Here is a 21,647-nt window from a genome sequence, read left to right on the forward strand (position 1 = left end):
TAAAAATATTTATATTTGCCTTGTAACTTGGCCTCTTTAGATGGTCTAAACCTTTTTCATATGTGCTTATTACTTTAGACTGTAATTTCATTGCAGGCAGACAAGGGACTATAGTAATAGACTGCCAAACACACATTAGTGGGCACTTAATGAACTTGTTTTTTAGTAAATCTGAAACCAAAATGACTCTTAAGAAGGTTCAAAGAATGAAAAACAGCTCTTATTTAAAATCATATACACCAAAAGAATATGAAAATATGCATTTATTACCAATAAAGTAGTATTTCCCACAGGGTTTTTTCAATTACACACACACACATACACAATAGCAGGACAAAATTACATTTTTCACACATGAAAGGTTTATCCTCCAAAGAAAATATGCATATGTCCAAAAAACAATTAGAAAGCAGCAAGCAATCTTTCCTTTAACTTTCAATACAGAAAACCTTTTAACAGAGACTCTCCTTAAGCAAATCAATGAAGACTTAGTTATCTTAAGGTTTTATATATCATTTTACTCATCAAATCAGGCTTTTACTTGAAGTTTTTACAATATTTGTATAATTAAAAATCTCAACTTTTGCAGAAAATATATGAAGTTATAAGTGGCTGAGACTATACTAGGCTAGACTTATTGTTTTTTAATATGTTAAAATGATACATAATTTATCCTTCACAGCTCAAAATCCAATGTAAAACGAAAGATTAACTTTGTCCAGTAGAGAAATATAAATGTGTACAAAGTGTTAAGTAATTGTTGGCATATTTAAATTGAAATGTAATTGATCATTTGTTTTCAAACATGCTTAATCTTCAAGCTTGTTTTTCACATCGAAATTTGTTTTGCAGAAATAAGATGACTGGTACTGAGACAATAAACAAACTACATGAAGCACATGTTCGTAAAGATATTTTGGTGGAAAACAAAGTATTTAACAAAAACATTTGGTAACAGGCACTTACTAAATGTTACCAAGTTTTACAGTGTTCACATGACTTGTTCACACTAGTAAAAATGTTATTTTAAAATATCTTCATACTTCATGCATTAGACAGTTTAAGAGGGGAAGGCTTTTTCTTTTAAAATTTTTGTAAAGAAAAAATACCCTTTTAATGAGAAAATGTCTAAGCAAGAGGACAAAAACTTATGGTTCATTATTTTTTGAACTAATAAGAATATAAATTACAATGGCTACTGAAAAATATATAAAACCCAAACTGAATGCAATTCTTCAATTTATTCAGTCAAAAAAATAATTTTGTCATTACTGACACAGATCTACTGTTTAAAGACATGTCCTCCGACTCGTGTATTTTCTTACAAGATTTACTTTTTAAAAGAATAGAATTTGTTTGGCACTGTTAATTAGCATAACTCAGAGATAAATGATTTTTTCATGTATTTCTTCCAAGCTGAAAGAAAACTGTGTAAACTAGGTTTTCTAAGATAATGGATAGACCAACACTGTAAGGAAGGACCTATAAGCTTAAGTTCTAAAAACATTATGGTTTTACACAATTCAATGCTTTTCCTTCACTCTTTATATAACACTGAGAAATTTCAAATATAAATTGTAGAAACCAGCATATGAAATTTTAAGAAAAATCTTACTAAAAATAATTATAAAAATGCTTTCAGAAATTTAAGGTATAAAATACAATTGAATTAAAAAAAAAAAAAAAACCCACCACCACCACCACCAAAAAAACCCCACACTCTTTATAAGGTTATTCTTTAAAAACCCTAGTCACCTGATTTTATTCTTTGTCAATCTTTTGGTTGCATTCTGCATCATCTAGTGGCCACCTTGTGGCATTTCAAAGAAGTACTGCCACCATTTTTGAACCTCAGTGCTTTTTTCTCCCTTTGAAATACCAATACAATTATAGCATCAAGTTTCATAAAACTTTTTAAAAGGCCCATAAAATCCCATTCCCTAGTGGAGGTAAGGTAATCTTTTTTAATAGGACGAAACGAATAGATCTCTCATAAATTATTACTATACATTAGATTAGACATCTCAATATCAATTTTTAAAAATTAAATATAACACTGGGAGAAAAACTAGGACTTATGCTTTAGAGTCATCTTTAGGCTCTGAAAGTAATTAAAGTTACTCTGCAATTAAAGTTTGGGGCTACCATGTCAAGTAGACCTCTTGTGGTTGATAGCCCCACTTCCACCATATCTTTGATTTGCAATAGTAAATACCTTTAACATGGGAACCCAATGACTCATGCTCAGAGTGCTAAGGACTCAAATTCACCCAAGACTGAAAAATACTTAACTTTTACTACCAGACGATATTCCAGAGAAAGAAGTCATTACAGCCTTCACTTCATCAATCTATTTGTATTTAAAAGCAGTTTTCCAAAAACAACTGATCTTTCTGTTTTAATGAATGTCCTTTTACTCAGTTGAGCCATACTTATAAACGGAATTTAACATAAAAATTCCATAGTTCCCTTCCTTTACTTTTATTAAGAAGGCTGAGTGAAAGTAATACGGCGCCGCCGCCTTTGGAAAGCCTTTAAATTCCATCTGTTTGGCTCCAGCATATAAGGACCATTGTAGACAAACAAAACTGTCATCTTTGCAGAATAAGGAAGATTTTGCAGGAGCTGTAAATATTAAAACAGACAAACGAACATATAATAATGCCATACATTGAAAAGCATAGCTTTCCAACTTTATGTGGGTACAGTCAAATATATATTTTATTTGTAATATTAATAAAACTTATAAAGCTCTTGAACACCTCAATATAAGTCTTGTCAGACTATGATCCTTACCTGAATTGGCAGACCTGAAGCCTAGCCTAAGGAATAATCAACAAGCCTGGGAGCCCTCTACATTCATGGGACAATTGGAATCATACAACTTCCTAGGCAGACCCTGGAGAAGAGTATGTCCTCCATAATTTTCCTACGATAGATACTTTCACTTTTTATCCACAAACACATCTCAAGCAACTTGTATGGTCAGGCACTGTGATAGACTGGTAGCCTGAAAAGTGTATAACAGGGAGGTTTGTTTAATAGGCCAACATGCTTTGGTAAGCAACAGGGTACTGGCTATTCCACAGAGCATCTATAAAAATTTGAATTTAGGATGGTCTCTTCAACAATATTTTTCATGAATACTTAGTTGTAAAAGGGAAAAAACCTGATTATATTAACAAACACATCTTCACATAAATCTGTTTTATAATTCATCCACAGCACTAGATTAACAAAAGATAATTTTCCATTGCCATAATTCTAGATTATGGAGAATTCTCTATAACGATAACTGTTTTTACCAAAGTTAATCTGTGAGTAGAAGATGTTGGGATATTTATGATTTCCTCTGGGCTAGGACAGTGGCAATAGTGAATAAAGAGGAGGGCAGTAATTGACAAGGTGGGCCTTTCTGGGAAAATGGAGAGGGCCAGAATTCTAGGGTTCTATTCCCGAGTCAACTTTTAGTGTAACTTTTCTAGAAGAGGAATGAGTGCCAAAAGTGGAGAGGAGATCTCAGTTCTAGAACATAATGATATGCCTCCTACATTTCTTCCTCTGATAATAAGGCTTCTGATTAAATATGTCACTGGAACTTGTCCCTTTTATTAATTTAAATATTACTGTAATCTTCTTAGTTCCTTTTTTGGGAGTGTTACTGCTCATATGTATGTATTGGGCCAAAATCTGCTATATGATTAAATCACAGGGACTTCTGAGTATATGAGCACTTTTAGGTTACTTATTACCTACCTTTGGTGTGATAAAAAAGTACTGCGATGTGTTTTCCTTACAGGCAGTATTTACAACCATTTCAAACACTCTCCGTTCATTGATTGGATCCATTCCCTAAACAATGACAATAATAACGATTATATTTATATCTATTACAGGATATAAGACCCAAATAAAAGAATAATCACTATACCTGATTGATTTCATCAACTACTCTGAATGGACATCTATTAAGTTCCTGAAGTGCCATCAAGTATAACATGGTAGAAACACTTCTTTCACCTCCACTTTGATGATGAGGAGTTAATTCATGCAGTTGAGTACTACTGCGAAATTTGACTCTAATTCGAATTCCATATTTATCATAATCTTCCTATAAAACATTTAAAAAGGTGATGAAAGATGACAGTATTCTCTGCTAACTTCCTTCTAGTATTTGAAAATAGATAACTGAGGCTGTTCTAAGGTTTTCTTAACTGCTTTTATCAATGGTATTTCTAGGTCAATCAGGTTCAGATTTAGCTTAAAAAATGAGATGCATAAGCTACTAATTAAAAGTTAACTGTTTAATGAGTAGAGCTTTTTGTCCTAAGACACCACTAACCAAGAGGTATAGTCCCAACCACATATGCAATTTTAATTTTCTAGTAGTCACACTAAAAAAAGTGAAAACAAATAAGTGAAATCAATTTAAGTAATATATTTTATTTAATCCAATATATCTAAAATACCATTTCAACATATGTAATCACAATATAAAATATTAGTAAGATATCTCACATTCTTTTTTATACTAACTTTTTGAAATCTAGTATGCATTACACTCTCAGCACCTTTTTCACATTTCAAGTGCTTAATACACACTCTAGTTTGTGGTTAGTATTGCCTGTATTAGAGAACAGAAGTCTAAGATTAACAGCAAGAACTCTTATAAAAATGTAAATCTCTTTAACCACAAATATAAGCATTCTGGTAGGCTGTCAAATTTGAGAAATACCACTTATAATGTTTGCCCCACAAAAAACCAAACCAAAACAAATAAATGACAACACAATGAATCTTTAATGATTTTGTTTCCCAAGATTTACTTTTTAACTTACATACTACATTTCTTCAGTAATAATTTTATTAACTATGTTATTTCTTTTTTTTGACCCGTAAGGGGATCACAACCCTCAGCACGGTGTGGTCCACACCACGCTCAGCCAGTGAGCGCACCGGCCATCCGTATATAGGATCCAAACCCGCAGCCTCAGCGCTACCAGCACCGCACTATCCCGAGTGAGCCACGGGGCCGGCCCAACTATGTTATTTCTTAACTATACCAGCTTTGTTTGATTACTAGAGTTTTGTTTTTGGCTTTGCCACACATTCTTGGTCTTTCTGTCTCATTTTAGCTTCTTCCATCTCAGTGGGTATAAAGAAGTCTCTGGCTAAAGAAGGCAGTTCTAGAACAATGAGGTTCTAGAACTCATTTCATAGGACAGAATGGAAGCATTCCAAGGGGGAGGCTGAGAAAAAAGGTAAGAATGTCCACTTTCCAGGAGTCCAAAGATAGGTAAGAGAATTGCATCTGTATGGTAGTGTAATTATCATTTAAAACACAGAAAAGCTGTCTAAAAGAAACAGCATATGATAAAGCTACAGTACTGTGTAATAGGACCTAGATTAAAGAATGGGATTTCTATAACAAGTCAAGTTCCACAGCCTTCACCATGCTTACTTGATCATATTTATGCCTTATCTGGTCAAGTTGTTTGATAAAGATACTGCAGCTACTTTGAGACAAACAATATTCCCAGTAATCAAATTTATTTACGAGCTTAGGCTCTGGGATCAGGTCTGGAGTTTGATTCTTTGTTTTGCCACTTCGAAGCTGTGTGACCTTTAGTAAACTTAAGTTTCAGTTTATTTATTCATAAAATACAGTTGATAAAAGTACCTGCTTCATAGGATGGTTATGAGGATTAAACAAGATAAATTTAAAAACAAATTTAAATTAACAAGCACAATGTTGTCTGATACAAAAACAGCATATTAGAAATTATTATTGTTACTACAACACATTCCTTAATTCTAACAAGTCCAAAGACTGTGTAGATGACAATTTTGTGGTAGAGCCTAATATCTTAAACAAAGAACTTAAAAGTGAAATAACAAAGCAGATGAGGGAGTCATCGGGCAAAATTCCTAAGGAGAAAATGGTGCTATCTTAATTTATAAATGTAACATACATGCAAAACTGCACACATGCTAAAATGAAAAATTGTTGAGCCACAAAGGAAAAGGATTATTTTCTTTATAATTCTTAACTGCTTTCTTATTTAAAAAAATTAATTAAAGAAAACTTTCAACACTGAGAAAATTACAGAGAACACTAAAATGAGCTCAATGTACCATCAACTAGCCTCAACCATGATCAATACACGGCCAATCCTGTCTCACCCTACTCATTCCCCTTCCCAGTTTTTTTGAAGCAAATCCCAGTTCATCTCTTTACATGTTTCTTAATGGAAAATTTATTTTATCCAAAATTGCAATGCACAAACTGACAGCTCAAGACATTATTAGCACATTTCCCAATATTTTCATTCTTGTGAACTCTTAAATTCTTGACCAAAAAGAAACCAATGATATATACTATATTTCAGTTATGTTTGCTGATTTGTTTATGGCTCTTCTAACTTGGGCAGTGGTAGATGTATAAAGCAATGCATTTATTCAATACAGCTGAATAACCATTACTCGGAATGGACATAAAAAGAGTTAGAAGGTTAATCATTAATCTCAAACATCACCCCCCCAACAAATGACCCCGATGGAATTTCAAAGGTAGTTGTTTCCTCCTCTTGAACAACTTTTCAGTAAGTAAAATATAATTCTAAAGTAAATAAATAATTTACATGTACTTTAAGCACATAATTAAAATTACTTGGCAAGAAATATATTTCAAATGCAATTTTACCTCATTTTCTGTGTGGAGATCAACTTCACCAGCACACTGCATAGAACTAAAAAAATTGCTGAATTTTTCATTAATTTTTTCTACCAGCTCTTTTAAAGGATTAAGCCACCTTTCTTTTACCTACAAATAAAGGCAATATAAAAACACAATTTAAAACAAGTATTATTATATTCATCATATACAACTTTACATAAAACAAATTTTGTATCAATATCAACCTGGTCATGGGAACACACTTTTTCTCTGAGGGACTATATCATTCCCATTTTGCACTGTTCTACATTCCATATCATTAATGATAAGCATATGATGAAAAGATAAAAATTTAAAAATTACCTGAGAAATGTCTTCCCTATATTTATCCAGTTCAACTTTCTTTCTCTTTAGTTCCTCAGTTAACTGCTCTATTTCTTCTTCTCTTTTTGTGTATTCCTCAACAACCTGGCAGGGAAAAAAATATTTCTTTAGGATAAATCTATCAAAGGATAAAATTATATGAAATTTTGCATCAATTAAAACATTACTGAAAAATGCACTGTTTGTATGCAATTAATTTATGTTCTTATTACACACTGAAAGTATCATTTTTTTATCCTTGAAAAAATAGACACTGCAGTATTTCAGGTTAGCCCAACTATTCTTTTTATAAAGAAAGGCACAGAACACTGTGTTCCTTACGAAGAATCTATTTAAAATTCTAATAGATTCAGAATCTGGCATTTAAGGCACATTGTTCCTGCTGTCTAGCTTATTATTACCAAGAGCTCTAGTACAGAGTGGGAGGCAAGTACTGGAGGGAACTTTGTGTGTGTGTGTGTGTGTGTGTGTGTGTGTGTGTGTGTGTGTGTGTGTGTGTATGGGGAGGAGTGTGGTAGTGGTGGCGGATGCAGAATGGCAACAGAAAAAAGAGGCATACTGTAGGATTCAGTCCTGTGAAGCAGGAAGCTCTTGATCTTTCTTCAGTTAATAAAGCATCAATTTCATCCAATGTGTTTGGAAGATCCTGGAAAGCCTAAAGAAAAAAACTGTCCATCATTACAGATATAATGACACTAGTTTCATTCAAATAGTTAAAAGAAAAATAATCCGCTGAGTAAGTATCTACTATCTGTTCAACAGCATGCTAGCACACAAGAATACAAAGGAATTAAAAACAGGGTCTTTTGCCTTCAAAAGGCTTACACTTTACTCTAAAAGAAAATAAAATGTATACACTGGATAACGACTAAAGGCAATGTATTGATGTTGATTATTAAAATAAGCAGTACATATCATACACAGACTATGGAATTTAGAGGAAGAAAGTATCGGCTCATGCTACAGGAGAGTTAAGAGAATTCAAAGGCCTAGAAGTCACTTAAAGCAAACGGCTACAGAAAAGCAAGAGAGGAGAGATAGGAACTTGGAAAAAAGAATGAGCACTGCATACCATGGGGGGTGAGGAGTTGTGTCCATTTGGAATGGTGGGTACTTGCTGAATTGGTAGAATGGGTCCAGAATATGTGGGGCATTGAAAGAGAGCAAGAAGTTAGAACTTTATACTGTACTTATGAAGAACTACAAAAGCATCTTAAGAATCCAATTACTTTGCAGCAGAATTTTACCATCTTCTCTGTCCATGCCATAGAAACAAATTAGAACAGATACTTTCCTATGAGCGGAGGCAAGCAGTACACTGTTTTGCCTAGTGCAACCTGCAAAGTCCATATAGTACAAGGGACAAAATGAATCTTGAAACCCTGAAAAAGATCCTGACACATTCCATTAATTTCTTAATCTTTTACCTTTTTTTAACCTTTTAGAAAGCAGTTCAACTTCTATAGACCTTCAGATATTCAGTATGTATAGTTGCTAAATCTCTGACTTGTCCACCAAGCTTTGAGCTCATGTGTCCAACCTTTATTTGATATCTTCACTCTACTCTAATAGGAATTTTAAATTTAAGATGGTGAAATAATATCATTTCACCCACCTTCCTCGCCACTTTAAGCAAAGCTGTTTCTCCTTCAATCTTCTCCATCTAAGTGGCATCATCATGTGTTCAGGTAAAAAAGGGTTCTCTCTCTTACCCTTCAATGTCAAATCCACCAGCAAGTCCTGCTGGCTCTGTCATTAAAAGATACTTCAAATCTGTCAACTTCTCTCTCTCTCCAATTCAAAGCAATACTTTCTAAATGGTCTCCTTGCTCCCATTCTTCTATTCTACTCCCCATATAGAAGTTAAGAGTGATCTTTCATTAACTGAAGTTAGTAACATCACTCCTCTGTTTAAAATCCTCCAGTGGGTTCCATCTCAAAAAGAATACAACCCAAACTCCTTGTATGGTTTGTAATGCCCTGCATAATCTAGCTTCTGCCTTCCTTTCTGCTTGGACTATAATCTTTTGCCCCATTGAGATCCTTTCTGTTCTGAAACATGACAAATATACTTGTCATATTTCAGATGCTTTGTATGAGCTGTTTTCTCTGCCTGGAATACTTTTCCCTCACGTGTTCACTTGACTGATTTCTTCTCTTCATTCAGGGCTTATCTAAAACAGTATCTTCTCAACAGAGCCCTCCATGACTAACTTTCCATCCTCAACAATCTACACCTTTACCTTGTTTTTTCTTTTTAGCATCTTTTGCTATCTGAGATAATCTATGTGCTTTTTGATTTGCGAGTGTATGTTTTAAGCCTACAGCACTCGGTATTTCCAGGCAGTCTCCCACCTAAGTACTAACCAGGTCGGACCCTGCTTAGCTTCCGAGATCAGAGGAGATCAAATGTTCAGGGTGGTAGAGTCGTGGACTGATTTGTGTTTTTGTCTGTGCCATCCTCCAGACTAAAATATAAGTTTCAGCAGTGAAGGAAGTGTGTCTGTCTTATTCAATGCCTGACATACATAGTTAATCAATATATTTTAATGAATATATTAATTATCTTCTAATTTTGGTTCTTTCAAAAACAGTATGACTTATCAAGAATAAAATCCCACGGGCCGGCCCAGTGGCGCACTGGAGAGTGCGCCGCTTGGGAGTGCGGCGGCGCTCCCGCCGAGGGTTCGGATCCCATGTGGAGACCAGTTCCCGCTCACTGGCTGAGCGCGGTGCGGGCGCAACACCAAGGGTTGCGATCCCGTTACTGGTCAGTAAAAAAGACAAAAAGGAAAAAAAAAAAAAAAGAATAAAATCCTGCTACTTTCCGGGAAAAAAAAAAATTAGTACAGATGTTGTACAAATATTTATTTATGACAATGCAATATATTGTGGAGAAGTTCTAGTCTATTTTTAGAAACAACAAGCTCAATTTGTTTTATGAATATCTACTGAATTCCTATAATGTAGCCCAAACAGTCAAATCCATTCTCTGTGGTTTATGTGTCTGATATCATAAAATAAAACCTTTGAAGATATGAAAACTACAATCCAAATCAGTCTTTTTTCTAGTTCTGTTTACATCTTTAGTAGACTACTTAAATAGATAACATCTGAAAATAGAATTAAAAAAGGGGGTGTTGGCCGGTTAAACCAGTTGGTTAGTATGGTATTGATAACACCAAGGTAAAGGGTTTGAGTCCCCCTACCAGCCAGCCGCCAAAAAAAAAAAGAAGAATCCAAAAAAGCATGCAAATACCAGATATTTTAAAATTCACTCTCTAATTTTATTTTGACATTATTCTAAATAGGTATGTAGGCAAGGTATTATCCCCACTTGTCAGATAAAGCCTAGGGTCACAGGTGTACATAATTAATGGTGAAATGTAGACTAAAGGACAGTATCTCCTAATTTTACTGAGTGATATATCAGCATGTAAGATATAACAGAAATAACACAGCATGCTGCTGAGGCTGCTGCCCTTGGGAAGCACTGTGAAGATGCCTTCATCTCTTCCCTATCCCCAATGTACCTGATGGTCAACTCTCAAAAAAAAAAAAAGCAAAGCAAAGAAAAAAAAAAAAAAAAAAAAAGAAAAGGCTCTTTTCTCCTTTCCCTACTGATAGATATTAGCCCTAAAGATTCAGCTCCCACTGAACCCTAATTAAACATCCCAATTTCCAGGAAAACATTTTCATTTTGCCTTTATTTTTCTAAATATCATCCCCTATATACTGTTCCATCCATATCAATTATTGGCACAACGTTTTCATAAAAAACACATCTCCCAACTGTACCCCTTCAAGGTAGTCAAGAAGAAAAAGTCCAATTTGGACTTTGGAAGATTAAATGTTATGGTACCAATAATTTTGCAAAGTGATACCCATGTTTTAAGAATTATAGTACAAAGCAGTAAGATTGATTTGGTGACCAAATTTGAGTATAGAAGAGAAAATCTGTTAAGCAAAATTACTTTATATTCATATTCAGTTTTAAAATGGGGAAAAAATCCCATATTTTTTATGACATATCATGTTTTCCACTGCCTGTTACTATAAGATACTATAAGCTTAAAAATAATGTGTTAAATATGGCAACTGTTGCATTATATACTTTTTATACTTACTGTCTGATAGTCTTGAGGAACAGTCTGCTCGGCACCAAGGTTACATACTTGCCTAGCTCTCTTCATAAGTTCCTTGCATTTCTGCAATAATCTCTGTCTACTTTCATCCAACTCGATGAAATGTTGCTATTACAAGAAAAAGAAATATTTTGAAATATACATCTTACTGTCAAATCAGAGGGCTGTTTTGTTAAACCAACACATCACATCAAATAAACTACTGAAATTTGATTATGATGATAACCAAATCATCTGAAACCATATCTCAAACCATGACTGTTTTTATGGTAAAGGTTAAATTTGAATTTACAACATTAAAATATATCAGCACCTTAATAACCTGGCATTTCGCTAATCCATAAAAGCTCTAAAATTTAAATGTAACTGCATTTTTCTGAAAGTTTTTTAGCTATATATAATTATACTCTAATGAAATTTGAAATACACATTACATGTAGGCTTCATATCAGAAAACAGAGCACCCAAATGTAGTTAAAACCTTTAAATCATGTTTGATAGTTTTCCAAGTGCCTATTCATGGATCTATTCATTCCTTCACCAAATAATTACTGAAAACCTATTAAACGCCAGTATCACATTCTGCATTAAGCATAAAAAGGTAGATAAAGAGAAAGATACATCAGATCATTATAACTTAACAGGTATTTACTGAATGCTTACGTGCTAGGTCCATGGCTAGGTGCTTCACTCACTATCTCTTTATTTCTCATAACATTGTACAGTAATACTGCCCCCATTTTGCACACTTAAAAATAAAAAAGACTAAAAGAAACTTGTCTGAGCTCACACATTTAGTTAGAGGCTGTCATGATTCACATCCATGTCTGCTCTTTTTATTATAGCATAATGCCTCTCAGTGGGAGCAGATTGGACAGAGTATATGTGTGGTAGAAGGGATGCAGGCAGGTCAGAATTGTCACAGAAGCTATGATAACTGAATAGTCTTAAAGGACAAGTAAGAAATTACTAAAGCAGCATCAGTAGAGGGCATTCCAAGGATAGGTGATTAGGAATGTAAAGTCATGGATGCTTCAAAGACCTGCTTATTTAGGGAACAAGTAATCTAATATGGCTTGGGAAAATGAATTTGTAAGGATGTAAAAGACCAGAGTTGGCAAGATGGGCAAGGGCCAGATTGCAAAAGTTTCATGCATGACAAGGAGGGCATTTAATCCAACCATTGTTATAACCTAAAAGTTAATTAATTCAGTTCTCCATCACAATCTCAAAGAAATGTGTTATCTCTTTTTTTAGCTGTGGCTCAGAGATATTAAGAAACTTGTCCAAGGTTATGGAATTAGCAGGTGAGCAGGTTTTTGAGAAAGAATACAGGTCTAGTTTGCTCTTTCCACTAAACCTCAAACTTTGTTCTACACACAATAAAAACCTGGAAGTGGGGTTTGGTGCCCTACTCACAACCCAGAACTATTTGATTAACATCTCTGGGGCCGAGGCCTGGATATCTTTTTGTTTTTGGCAGTTGGCTGGTATGGGAGTCCGAACCCTTGACCTTGGTGTTATCAACACCATGCTCTAACCAAATGAGCTAACCAGTCAACCCCCTCAGGTGATTTTTATGTACACAAGTTTGACAGCAAATAAACTAAACCAAGGCAATCGTTATGAAAAGCAAAAGGGTACCTACTCAACTGAACTGAAAATACAAGCGAGCCTTTATCCTCATCACTTAGTACTTTGATTTCTCTGAATGAATTTCTCAGTCCCTACAGCCTGAGAAAAACAAAAGAAATGTTAAATATTCCCAATCACCCCTACTCTGTTCTCTATGGACCATTGTACTCAGGCAAATGGGAAAACAAGGGACAGCTGGATAGAAGCTAAACACTCCCAATGTCATCTATTCCTGCTTCCTGTTCCTCTGGACTTTGCCAATGAAGTGTTAGAACATCATGGGAAAGAAATATCATGTAGTTGACTATCAGAAGCTCTAAACACAGGCCTAAAAGCCAATCAATAGTTTCCTTCTGTCTGGTGGCTTATGTCTAATAAATTCTTTATCTAAGAAAATATTCTTTCTGGGGCCGGCCCGTGGCTCACTTGGGAGAGTGCGGTGCTGATAACACCAAGGCCACGGGTTCGGATCCCATATAGGGATGGCCGGTTGGCTCACTGGCTGAGCGTGGTGTTGACAACACCAAGTCAAGGGTTAAGATCCCCTTACCGGTCATCTTTTAGAAAAAAAAAAAGAAAATATTCTTTCTGTATAAATGTGTTTGTGACACCTTTTCACATAATTTTTTTTTTTTAAACTACAATTTTTGCTGAGTTTTTTGGGGGTGTGAGGGAGGAAAAAAGAAATATACAAGAAATAAGAATGTTGTAAAGTCTGGCTAGTGAAAAGGTTTTATTTACACTTCTGCTTAGAGTCTAGCCTTTGACAGTTAAGATAGTAGAAAATATTTCATCTGTTCAAGACGTAAGAGGAGAAAGGGGCAAAATTTACAAAACGTTCCTGTTTACCATTTCAGAAAAGATTACTTTGTAGGTATATATGCCCGAAGAAATTAATGAGTATTACCTTTTCTCTGAAAGTCTTTTTGAGAAAGTTTAGTTGTCATGGAAATTATATAGAAATACTTTGAACATTAAATAAGGAAAGGCTTTTCTAAGAAGGCCCTCTTGTGGAAGAAATAAGAATTATTTACAGAATTTCTTATTAAAACTGTTTTCCATTTAACAGTTCATTAAAGTAAGAGTCAAACAAAATGAAAACCATTTTCTGTATGAACAGATTAAATTAAGTTCCAGGTACCACAAACTTTTACTAAAATGCTGCTGTAAATGAAGCATTTACAGCACAAATTTAGGAACATTTCTCCCTAAATTTCCCTTTAATATAAACATCAAGTTTCATTCCAATTTAACTGATTTCAAATTCATGTTAACTATAAGTTTTAGTTTTTAGTTACCAGACAAAATATTTATTCAAGAATAAGAAAATTATTTAATCATTATTTTTTAAAAAGTCAACTTGAAATTTTCATGTCAAATTTGAAATTTAGAAATAAGTGGTATTAGTTGATTTTTTTAATACACAAGACTACAAGTTCTATTTCAAGTAATTTAATCATAAACAATGAAGTAATGGCAATAATACTATTTACCTGTTAAATGTTTTTTTACTTTAAAATTATGTATATTTCATTTTAGTAAAAAATCTCCTCTGAAATTCAGTGGGTTTTTTTGCTTTTTTTTGTGAGAGAGTGGTGGTGAGCAAGCAGGTAGGCAGAGGAGAGGTTAGATGAAAAGCACAGAATTCCTAAATTCAGTATTAGGATAAACAAAAACAATTTTAACAATTTCCGATTCTTATTCTCATAACTAATACAAGGGAACTTCAAAAAGGTTGTGCAAAAACATATTAAAAGATACACAAATCTTTCCATGAACTTTTTTTTTCTGGTTGATACCGCAATGTATTATTTATTTATTTATATTACTATATATTTTTTTACACTCTAAGATGTTGCAGAGCAGTTGTGGCAGAGGTGGAGAGAAAAAGAGGGAAATAGAGTGGGAGGAGGAGGAAAGAGGGAGGGCATGGTCAAAGCCCACTGCACCCCCCCTCATTCTGGCAGGGGAGACCAGAGGGCTTCCAGCAGCAGCTCGGTCATTGCTGGGCTGGATGCAGATATCAGAGAGGTGTGGCTGAAACTCTTGACACCCCACCACCCTGGCTCAGGAGCCCACGGTGTTTTTGGTGGCGGCTCGGTAGTCATCACCGTGCTAGTTGCAGATATCAGAGGGGCATGACTGAGGCCCTTAGCTCCCCACAACCCCAGCTCAGGAGCCTTGGATGCTGCCTGCAGCAGCTTGGTGATCATTGCTGGGCTGGTTGCAGATTTCAGAGGGTGTGGCTGAGGCCCCTGGAAGCTTCCTGCAGCAGCTTGGAGTTTGTTGGTGGGCTGGCTGTGGATGTGGAGGAGGTGTGGCTGAGGCCCTCAGCTCCCCACCACCCTGGCTTGGGAGCCCAGGTGCTTCTGGCGGTGGCCTGGTGGTCATCGTTGGGCAGCATGTGGTCATCAGGGGAACGTGGCTGAGGCCCACGGCCCTGCCCCATCCCCAGCTTGGGAGCCTAGAAGGCTTCCGGACCTTCTAGGTTTTACAGGTATTTTTTGGTGGTGTTAGACCTTTACCGGTTAATATTTGTCTCTGTTCTGTGGGTATTTTGTTTTTTTTTTCCAGTTCTGTGTTGGATTATTCACTGTTTTCACTACTTAAACTCTGCACTGGAACTAATTTGTTGTCCTTTGCTTACTTCTAAAATGGAGGAATTTCCTGTAGGAACCAGCACTTGGGCCCTATGGTCGAACTAAATTGATGCTTTACTGCTGATTCCCCGGGGAAGACTTATTGTGCAGCTTAGGTTTTAATTGTTGACCTTGTAAGCACTTCTGAGTCTTGTGAGGATTGGTACACTCTGGTCTGGGCCTGAGTCTTTTCAGCAAACTTCTCCCCCTGCAGTTCTATATTCCTGACCAGTCTCCACCGAGTGATCCTGTCCTGATTGGGAGGCAGATCAGCTGTCCGTGCTGTGCCCCAACATTCCCCTGGTGGGCCCATCTCCCCCACCGCCCATGCTGCAAACACTTCCCATGGGACAGGGCATGCGCTGGTCCCTTGTGATGACTCACTGACCTCTGAGTGGCTCCTTTTTTCAGTTGTTGTGGCTCTTCGCTCCTATGTGGCTCCACAGGAACCCTGTTAGTGGTCTTGCTGGCAGGATTCTTCTCCCCTGCTGCCTCCAAACAACTTCATACAAAGGGCACAGCTGCAGTTTTTGCCACCTCTTGCTCCTTGCACTCACCAGCTCCAGGCTGGAAGTGGCCGGGATTCAAAATGGTAAGAGAAGTCCTTTCTTTCTCTCATCGTGGTTTCTCCCACCTTCATGCACTCCATAGGTCTCTCCTCCTCTTCCCCTGAGCTCTAGTGGCCTCAGCTTGAATGTCATTGCTTTTTAATAGTTATAAATTGGTTGATTTGGGGGAGAGAGCAACTCTGGGGACCATCTATTCCTCCATCTTGTTCAGAAGGCTCTTTCCATGAACTTTTTGATGTACCCTCATATTAGTCCTGACATAAATCCATAATTTTTACGAAAACACTGGCTTCATGCTAGAAAGCACACAAAGCATTTTGATGTATATTATTAAACTGAATATCACAACATCCCTGCAAGTTAGGTTTGTATCATACCTATGGCTGCAGATAATGATTAAGCTTGGAGTGGCTAGAAGACCCGCCCATGGTCAAAAACAAAGCAACATCCATACCTATATGTCCACCTCAGTATATGAATTCACAGGTATCAGTTTACCAACCTGTCCTAAAAATATTCCAGAGGTTAGTGACATTACCAAATGGAGGCTCACAACCATTTGCTGTTCTCTGGGGATGTTTTATAGGTCTGGAACTCTGTTGCCATATTTACCTTCCTAAAATGTGAGGAAGCTTCAAACTCCATAGAGGTTAGCAACATCTAAGTCCCCTCATGCATATAATCCCTATTGAAATTTTGTGTCAACCTTCTTTTGTGTACTTATTTTCATGATCAGGGTAAAGACCAAAACCAGAAGTGATAGTAATGGTTCCTCAATGCAACCTGCCATTTATCCAAAGGGACAAGTAGAATAAAAAATAAATGATTTCTCCTTGGTTCAAATGAAGCTGGATGGCAAAAAGAGATAAGACAGATAAGAGCACATGCAGGAAAACGGCAGCAAACATGAAAAGAAAAAAGAACAAGTAAAAGAGAAAGTGAGCTACCCTACAACTACTCTACTATATGCTCTTCTTTTGCTCATCATTCTAGACTACTTAAAATTTGTGGCTGATGACTATGGTCAGTCAGTAACAAACATTTCTCAAGTATGCAGCACAAGAAACAAAAGAGGGCTGACCAGTTAGCACAGTTGGTTAGAGCACAGAGTTGTAAAACCAAAGTCAAGGGTTTGGATCCCCATACCAGCCAGCCACCAATAAAAAAAGAAATAAAGGAAAGGACCTTACAAAAAGGGTTGGTAAAACAATTATAAATAAAAAATATTTAAGAACTTTCAAATCAACATATGAAAAAGGGAAACAGAATGGTGTAAAATATTGCTGAGGAAATTATAAAGTTAGGAGTAGTAAAAAGTAAGATTAGTATGGAAAAACTTGTTAAGGTGTGTGGGTGGGTGGGTGGGTGGGTGTGGGTGTCAAGGAGTGGTGTTCTGGTTTTAAAAGCAGCAATGGACTCAGACTGACAAAAATGAGCGAAACAATATGGGAAAGATAAAGAGGAAATAATAAGTAATGGTAAAATGACTATACCAGAACACCCAACCAAGGTTAAAAAAAAAAAAAAAAAAAAAGACTCCAAAATGGGAGTATATATTAGAAGACTACTATAAAGCTTTCAATCACATATAACAAATATTAGAAAACTATAGATTTCTAAGCAGAATATAAAAAATAAGAACAATTTTTCTGGCAGTTAAGTGAGTACAAAACTTGTAAAAAGTGAGGTCATGGCTGCTAGGACTTAGGCCCTAGACTGGGTAGCAGCCACGGAAGTAGAAAGAAGTGAATTACTAATTTGATAATGGCTGAACTGGGTAAAGGACATGGAAAGAAAAGAACAAAAACAAAAAGAATCAAAATGTGCTAAGTTCTTCAGTTAGCTTTAAAATTAAGCAAATGAGTTGAGAAATTATGCATTATTAAAATATAATTTAAAAAATACATAATTTGTGCTTTCTGGATAACAAGGATGAGCATTCAAGTACAGAAATTGTCACTTTAAATTTGTTATGATGTACTTTAGCTTAGTGGTAAGAGGCTGAGAACTGATCTAGAGGGATAAGAGACTAATCAAAGTTTATTTCTCTGGATAATTCAAAAAGTTCATGGAAAGATCCGTCTTATCTTTTAATTCTATTTTTTCCACTAACTTTTTGAAGTACCCTCATACAGTCTCTGTCACATATTCTTCTTTGTTGTTGTTTCTTTAACTCTTTAAAAAATGCAAAAACTATTTTTAGTTCACAGAAGCTTTACAAGAACAAAACCTTGTGCTGCATTTGGCCTACAGGCATAGTCCCCTGGGACTACATACAAGTCCTTAGTCAGGTGTATGTTTTGCAAATATATTCTCCCAGTTTGTAGCTTATCTTTTCATAACAGTGTCTATAGAAGAGCAAAAGAAAATTCTTTTTCCATTGAATTGCCTGGGTATTTGCCAAAAAACAGCTGACCATACAAATGTGCATCTACTTCTGGATTCCTCTATTCTGTTCCACTGATCCACATATTTCTGTTTTACAATGTCATCTTGATTATCACAACCTTAAAAGTCTTAATTATATTAGTTAGCATCAGTCCTGCAACTCATTTCACTTCAAAGTTATTTTCGTTCTTCTAAGTACACTGCATTTTAGATTATCAATTTCCACTAAAAACCCTGCTGGAAATTTTACTGAATCTATAAATTTGAATGAGAATCAACATTTTAACAAATCCTGATTCTCTGATCCACAAACACAATCGAAGTATTTAATTTCTCTCAGCAGTTTTCTCTCACCAAAGTTTTGTAGTTTTCAGTACATAGATCTTGTACATATATCCCTAATTATTTCGTATTTTTGATTCTATTGTAAACAGTAGTTTTTAAGTCATAATTTCCTATTGTTCACTGCTAAGAGATGAAGCAACAATTGACTTCTATATATTGAACTTATATTCTGCAACCTTGCTAAAATCACTGATAGTTCTAGCAGTATTTTTGTACATTCCTTAAGATTCTCCAGAGATGATGATGTTTGTTTGAAATAAACAGGTTTCTTCTTTTTTAGTCTGTATGCCTTTTTCTTTTTCTTTCCTTATTGCCTGACGAAAGCCTCCAGAACAGTGTGGACAGAAGGGGTGAGAGTGGGCATACTCACTGTTCCTAATCATCAGGGGAAAGTTTACTTTCACCACTGAGTACATGAGCTGTTGGTATTTTTTGTAGATGCCATTTATCAGGTTGATAAAGTTTCCTTCTATTCCTAGTTGCAGCAAGTTTTTACTGTGAAAGGTCTTGCTTTTGTCAAGAGGGGTTTTTTTTGCATATATATTGAGATGATCATCTGGTTTTTCTGTTTTAGTCTGTTAATATGAATTATATTGATGAATTCCCAAATGTTAAACCAACCTTGTATATCTAGGATAAAATTCACTTGGTTAGGATGTACTATCTTTTTTATATATATTGTTGGGTTTGATTTGCTAACATTTTATTAAGAATCTTTGCATCTATGAGGGTACTTCAAAAAGTTTGTGAAAAAATGGAATTAAAAGATAATATGATGAACCATTCCATAAACTTTATGAAAACTCCTGTTCACAAGAGATACTGGTCTGCAGTTTTCTTGTCTTTGGTTTTGATACCAGGTAATGCTGGCCTCATCCAATGTGCCAAGAAGTATTTTCCCTCCTCTACACCTTCTGGAAGACTTTAGATAAAACTGGTATTAATTCTTTAAGTGCTTGGTAGAAATCACCAGTGAAGACTCTGGAACTTGAGTTTTCTTTGTAGGAAGGTTTTCAACTACAAATTTATTTTTTTAAAAACTAAATACAGGGCTATTTGATAGTACTGTGTGTTTTACATATTCATCCATTTCATCTACAAATTTATTGGCATAAAGTTATTCACCATATTCTCTTAAAATCCTTTAATGTCTATAGGATCTGTAGTGCTATTCTCTCTCATATTGCAAATTCCCCTTTCCTGCACATTGTGGTCTGGAAACTCCAGGCAGTAATCTGAGACAATCATAGGGCTCACCTTGTTTTTTTCTCCTTCTCTCAGAAATCACTGTCCTTACTCCCATGTTTATTGCAGCTCTATTGACAATAGCCAAGAGTTGGAATCAACCTAAATATTCAACACTGGACGACTAGATAAGGAAAATGTGATATATTTACAAAATGGAATACTACTCTGCCAGAAAAAGAATGTAATACAGTCGTGAATGAACTTACAGAAAATTATCTTAAGTGAAATGAGACAGGCACAGAAAGAGAAATACCACGTGTCCTCATTATAAATGGGAGCTAAAGACAGACAGAAAGAAAAAAAGATGGACGGAAGGAAGGAAGGAAGAATGAAAAAAGGAAGGAAGAATGAAAGAAGTAAGGAAGGAAAGAACAGTCACAGTAGCACATTGAACTTTCAAAAGAAGAGAACAGAACTGAGGTTACCAGAGGTGGGTAAGGGATGGGAGAGGGGGGAAAGGGAGGAACTGTTAAAGGGTCCCAAAAATCAATTACATTGTATAATGAAGAATATACTAATTACCCTGATTTGAACATCACATATTGCACACAGGTATTGATATTCAATGCTATACCCACACAGATAGGTACAGTCAACTATGTTCCAGTAAAAAATAAATTAAAAAAAAAAAGAAGAAGAAGACAGAAATCACTATACTGTGCTACCTGTTGTCCAATGTCTGAAAATCATTTCTTTTTTCTTTTTTGGAAGCTGGCTTGTAAGGGGATGCAAACCCTTGACCTTGGTGTTATAACACTGCGCTCTAACCAACTGAGCTAACTGGCCTGAAAACCTTGTTTCATGTATTTTGTCACAACTTTTAATGGTTTAAAGTGAGAAGGTAAATATGGTCCTTGTTATTTCAACATGGCTAAGAATGGAAGCTCTCTTTTTATTATGGATAATCTCAAACATATACAAAATTAGAGAGGCCAGTATAGAAAAACCTTCATATACCCATCACCCGGCTTCAACAATTCCCAACTCAGGACTAATACTGTTTCATCTATACCCCCTCCCTACGTGGTCCCCTCCCTAGATTATATTGAAGCAATCCTAGACATCCTATCATTTCCTTCATAAAAATTATAGTTATGTATCTCTAAAAGATAAACACTTAAAAAATTCATAACTATAATAGCATTATTATACCTAAAAATATCACAGTAAGTCCTAATTATCAAATATTGAGTAAGTATTCAAATATCCCTGTTTTTTCTAAATTTTTTTTTACCGTTGCTTTGTCTGCATCAGGATCAAAATAAGCTTCACACATTCATTTGTTTAATGTATTTCTTAAGTTCCTTTATATAGGTTACCCCTCCCTATTTTCCTTGAAATTCATTTTAGAAATTGCACTGCCCAGTAAAATAGGCACTAGTCACATGTGGCTATAAAGCACTTAAAATGTGGCCAATGTGACTGACAAATGGAATTTTAAATTTTGATTTAATTTAAAATTAAAGTTTGATACTTGCTCCAGCTATTGAAAAATGTCAGAACAATCTGGGTACACAAACCTACTTTTTGAACTATAAGTTTTACAAAATCGAAATATAAATCAAGTTTTCTCATAAAAATTTATCATCTGACTTGAGATGTATTTTAAGTGTAAAAT

At 35.3% G+C, this 21,647-nt stretch overlaps 1 protein-coding gene across 1 annotated transcript in view; it reads right to left on the minus strand.

Moving 5' to 3' along the window:
• Nucleotides 1–245: 245 nt before the first annotated feature.
• The window catches only part of SMC5 (structural maintenance of chromosomes 5), a 97,632-nt gene continuing 76,230 nt past the window's right edge, over nucleotides 246–21,647 (minus strand). Inside the window, exons 18-25 of the mRNA XM_008570047.1 lie at nucleotides 11,188–11,313; nucleotides 8,133–8,177; nucleotides 7,620–7,715; nucleotides 7,040–7,144; nucleotides 6,704–6,823; nucleotides 3,932–4,111; nucleotides 3,757–3,852; nucleotides 246–2,625 (exon numbers count right to left, since the gene is read on the minus strand). Coding sequence (XP_008568269.1) covers nucleotides 2,485–2,625; nucleotides 3,757–3,852; nucleotides 3,932–4,111; nucleotides 6,704–6,823; nucleotides 7,040–7,144; nucleotides 7,620–7,715; nucleotides 8,133–8,177; nucleotides 11,188–11,313 — 909 coding nt within the window. The 3' untranslated portion in view covers nucleotides 246–2,484. The remainder of the gene's footprint in view (nucleotides 2,626–3,756; nucleotides 3,853–3,931; nucleotides 4,112–6,703; nucleotides 6,824–7,039; nucleotides 7,145–7,619; nucleotides 7,716–8,132; nucleotides 8,178–11,187; nucleotides 11,314–21,647) is intronic.

Source organism: Galeopterus variegatus, unplaced genomic scaffold, assembly GCF_000696425.1.
Source record: "Galeopterus variegatus unplaced genomic scaffold, G_variegatus-3.0.2 Scaffold565, whole genome shotgun sequence".
NCBI lineage: Eukaryota > Metazoa > Chordata > Mammalia > Dermoptera > Cynocephalidae > Galeopterus > Galeopterus variegatus.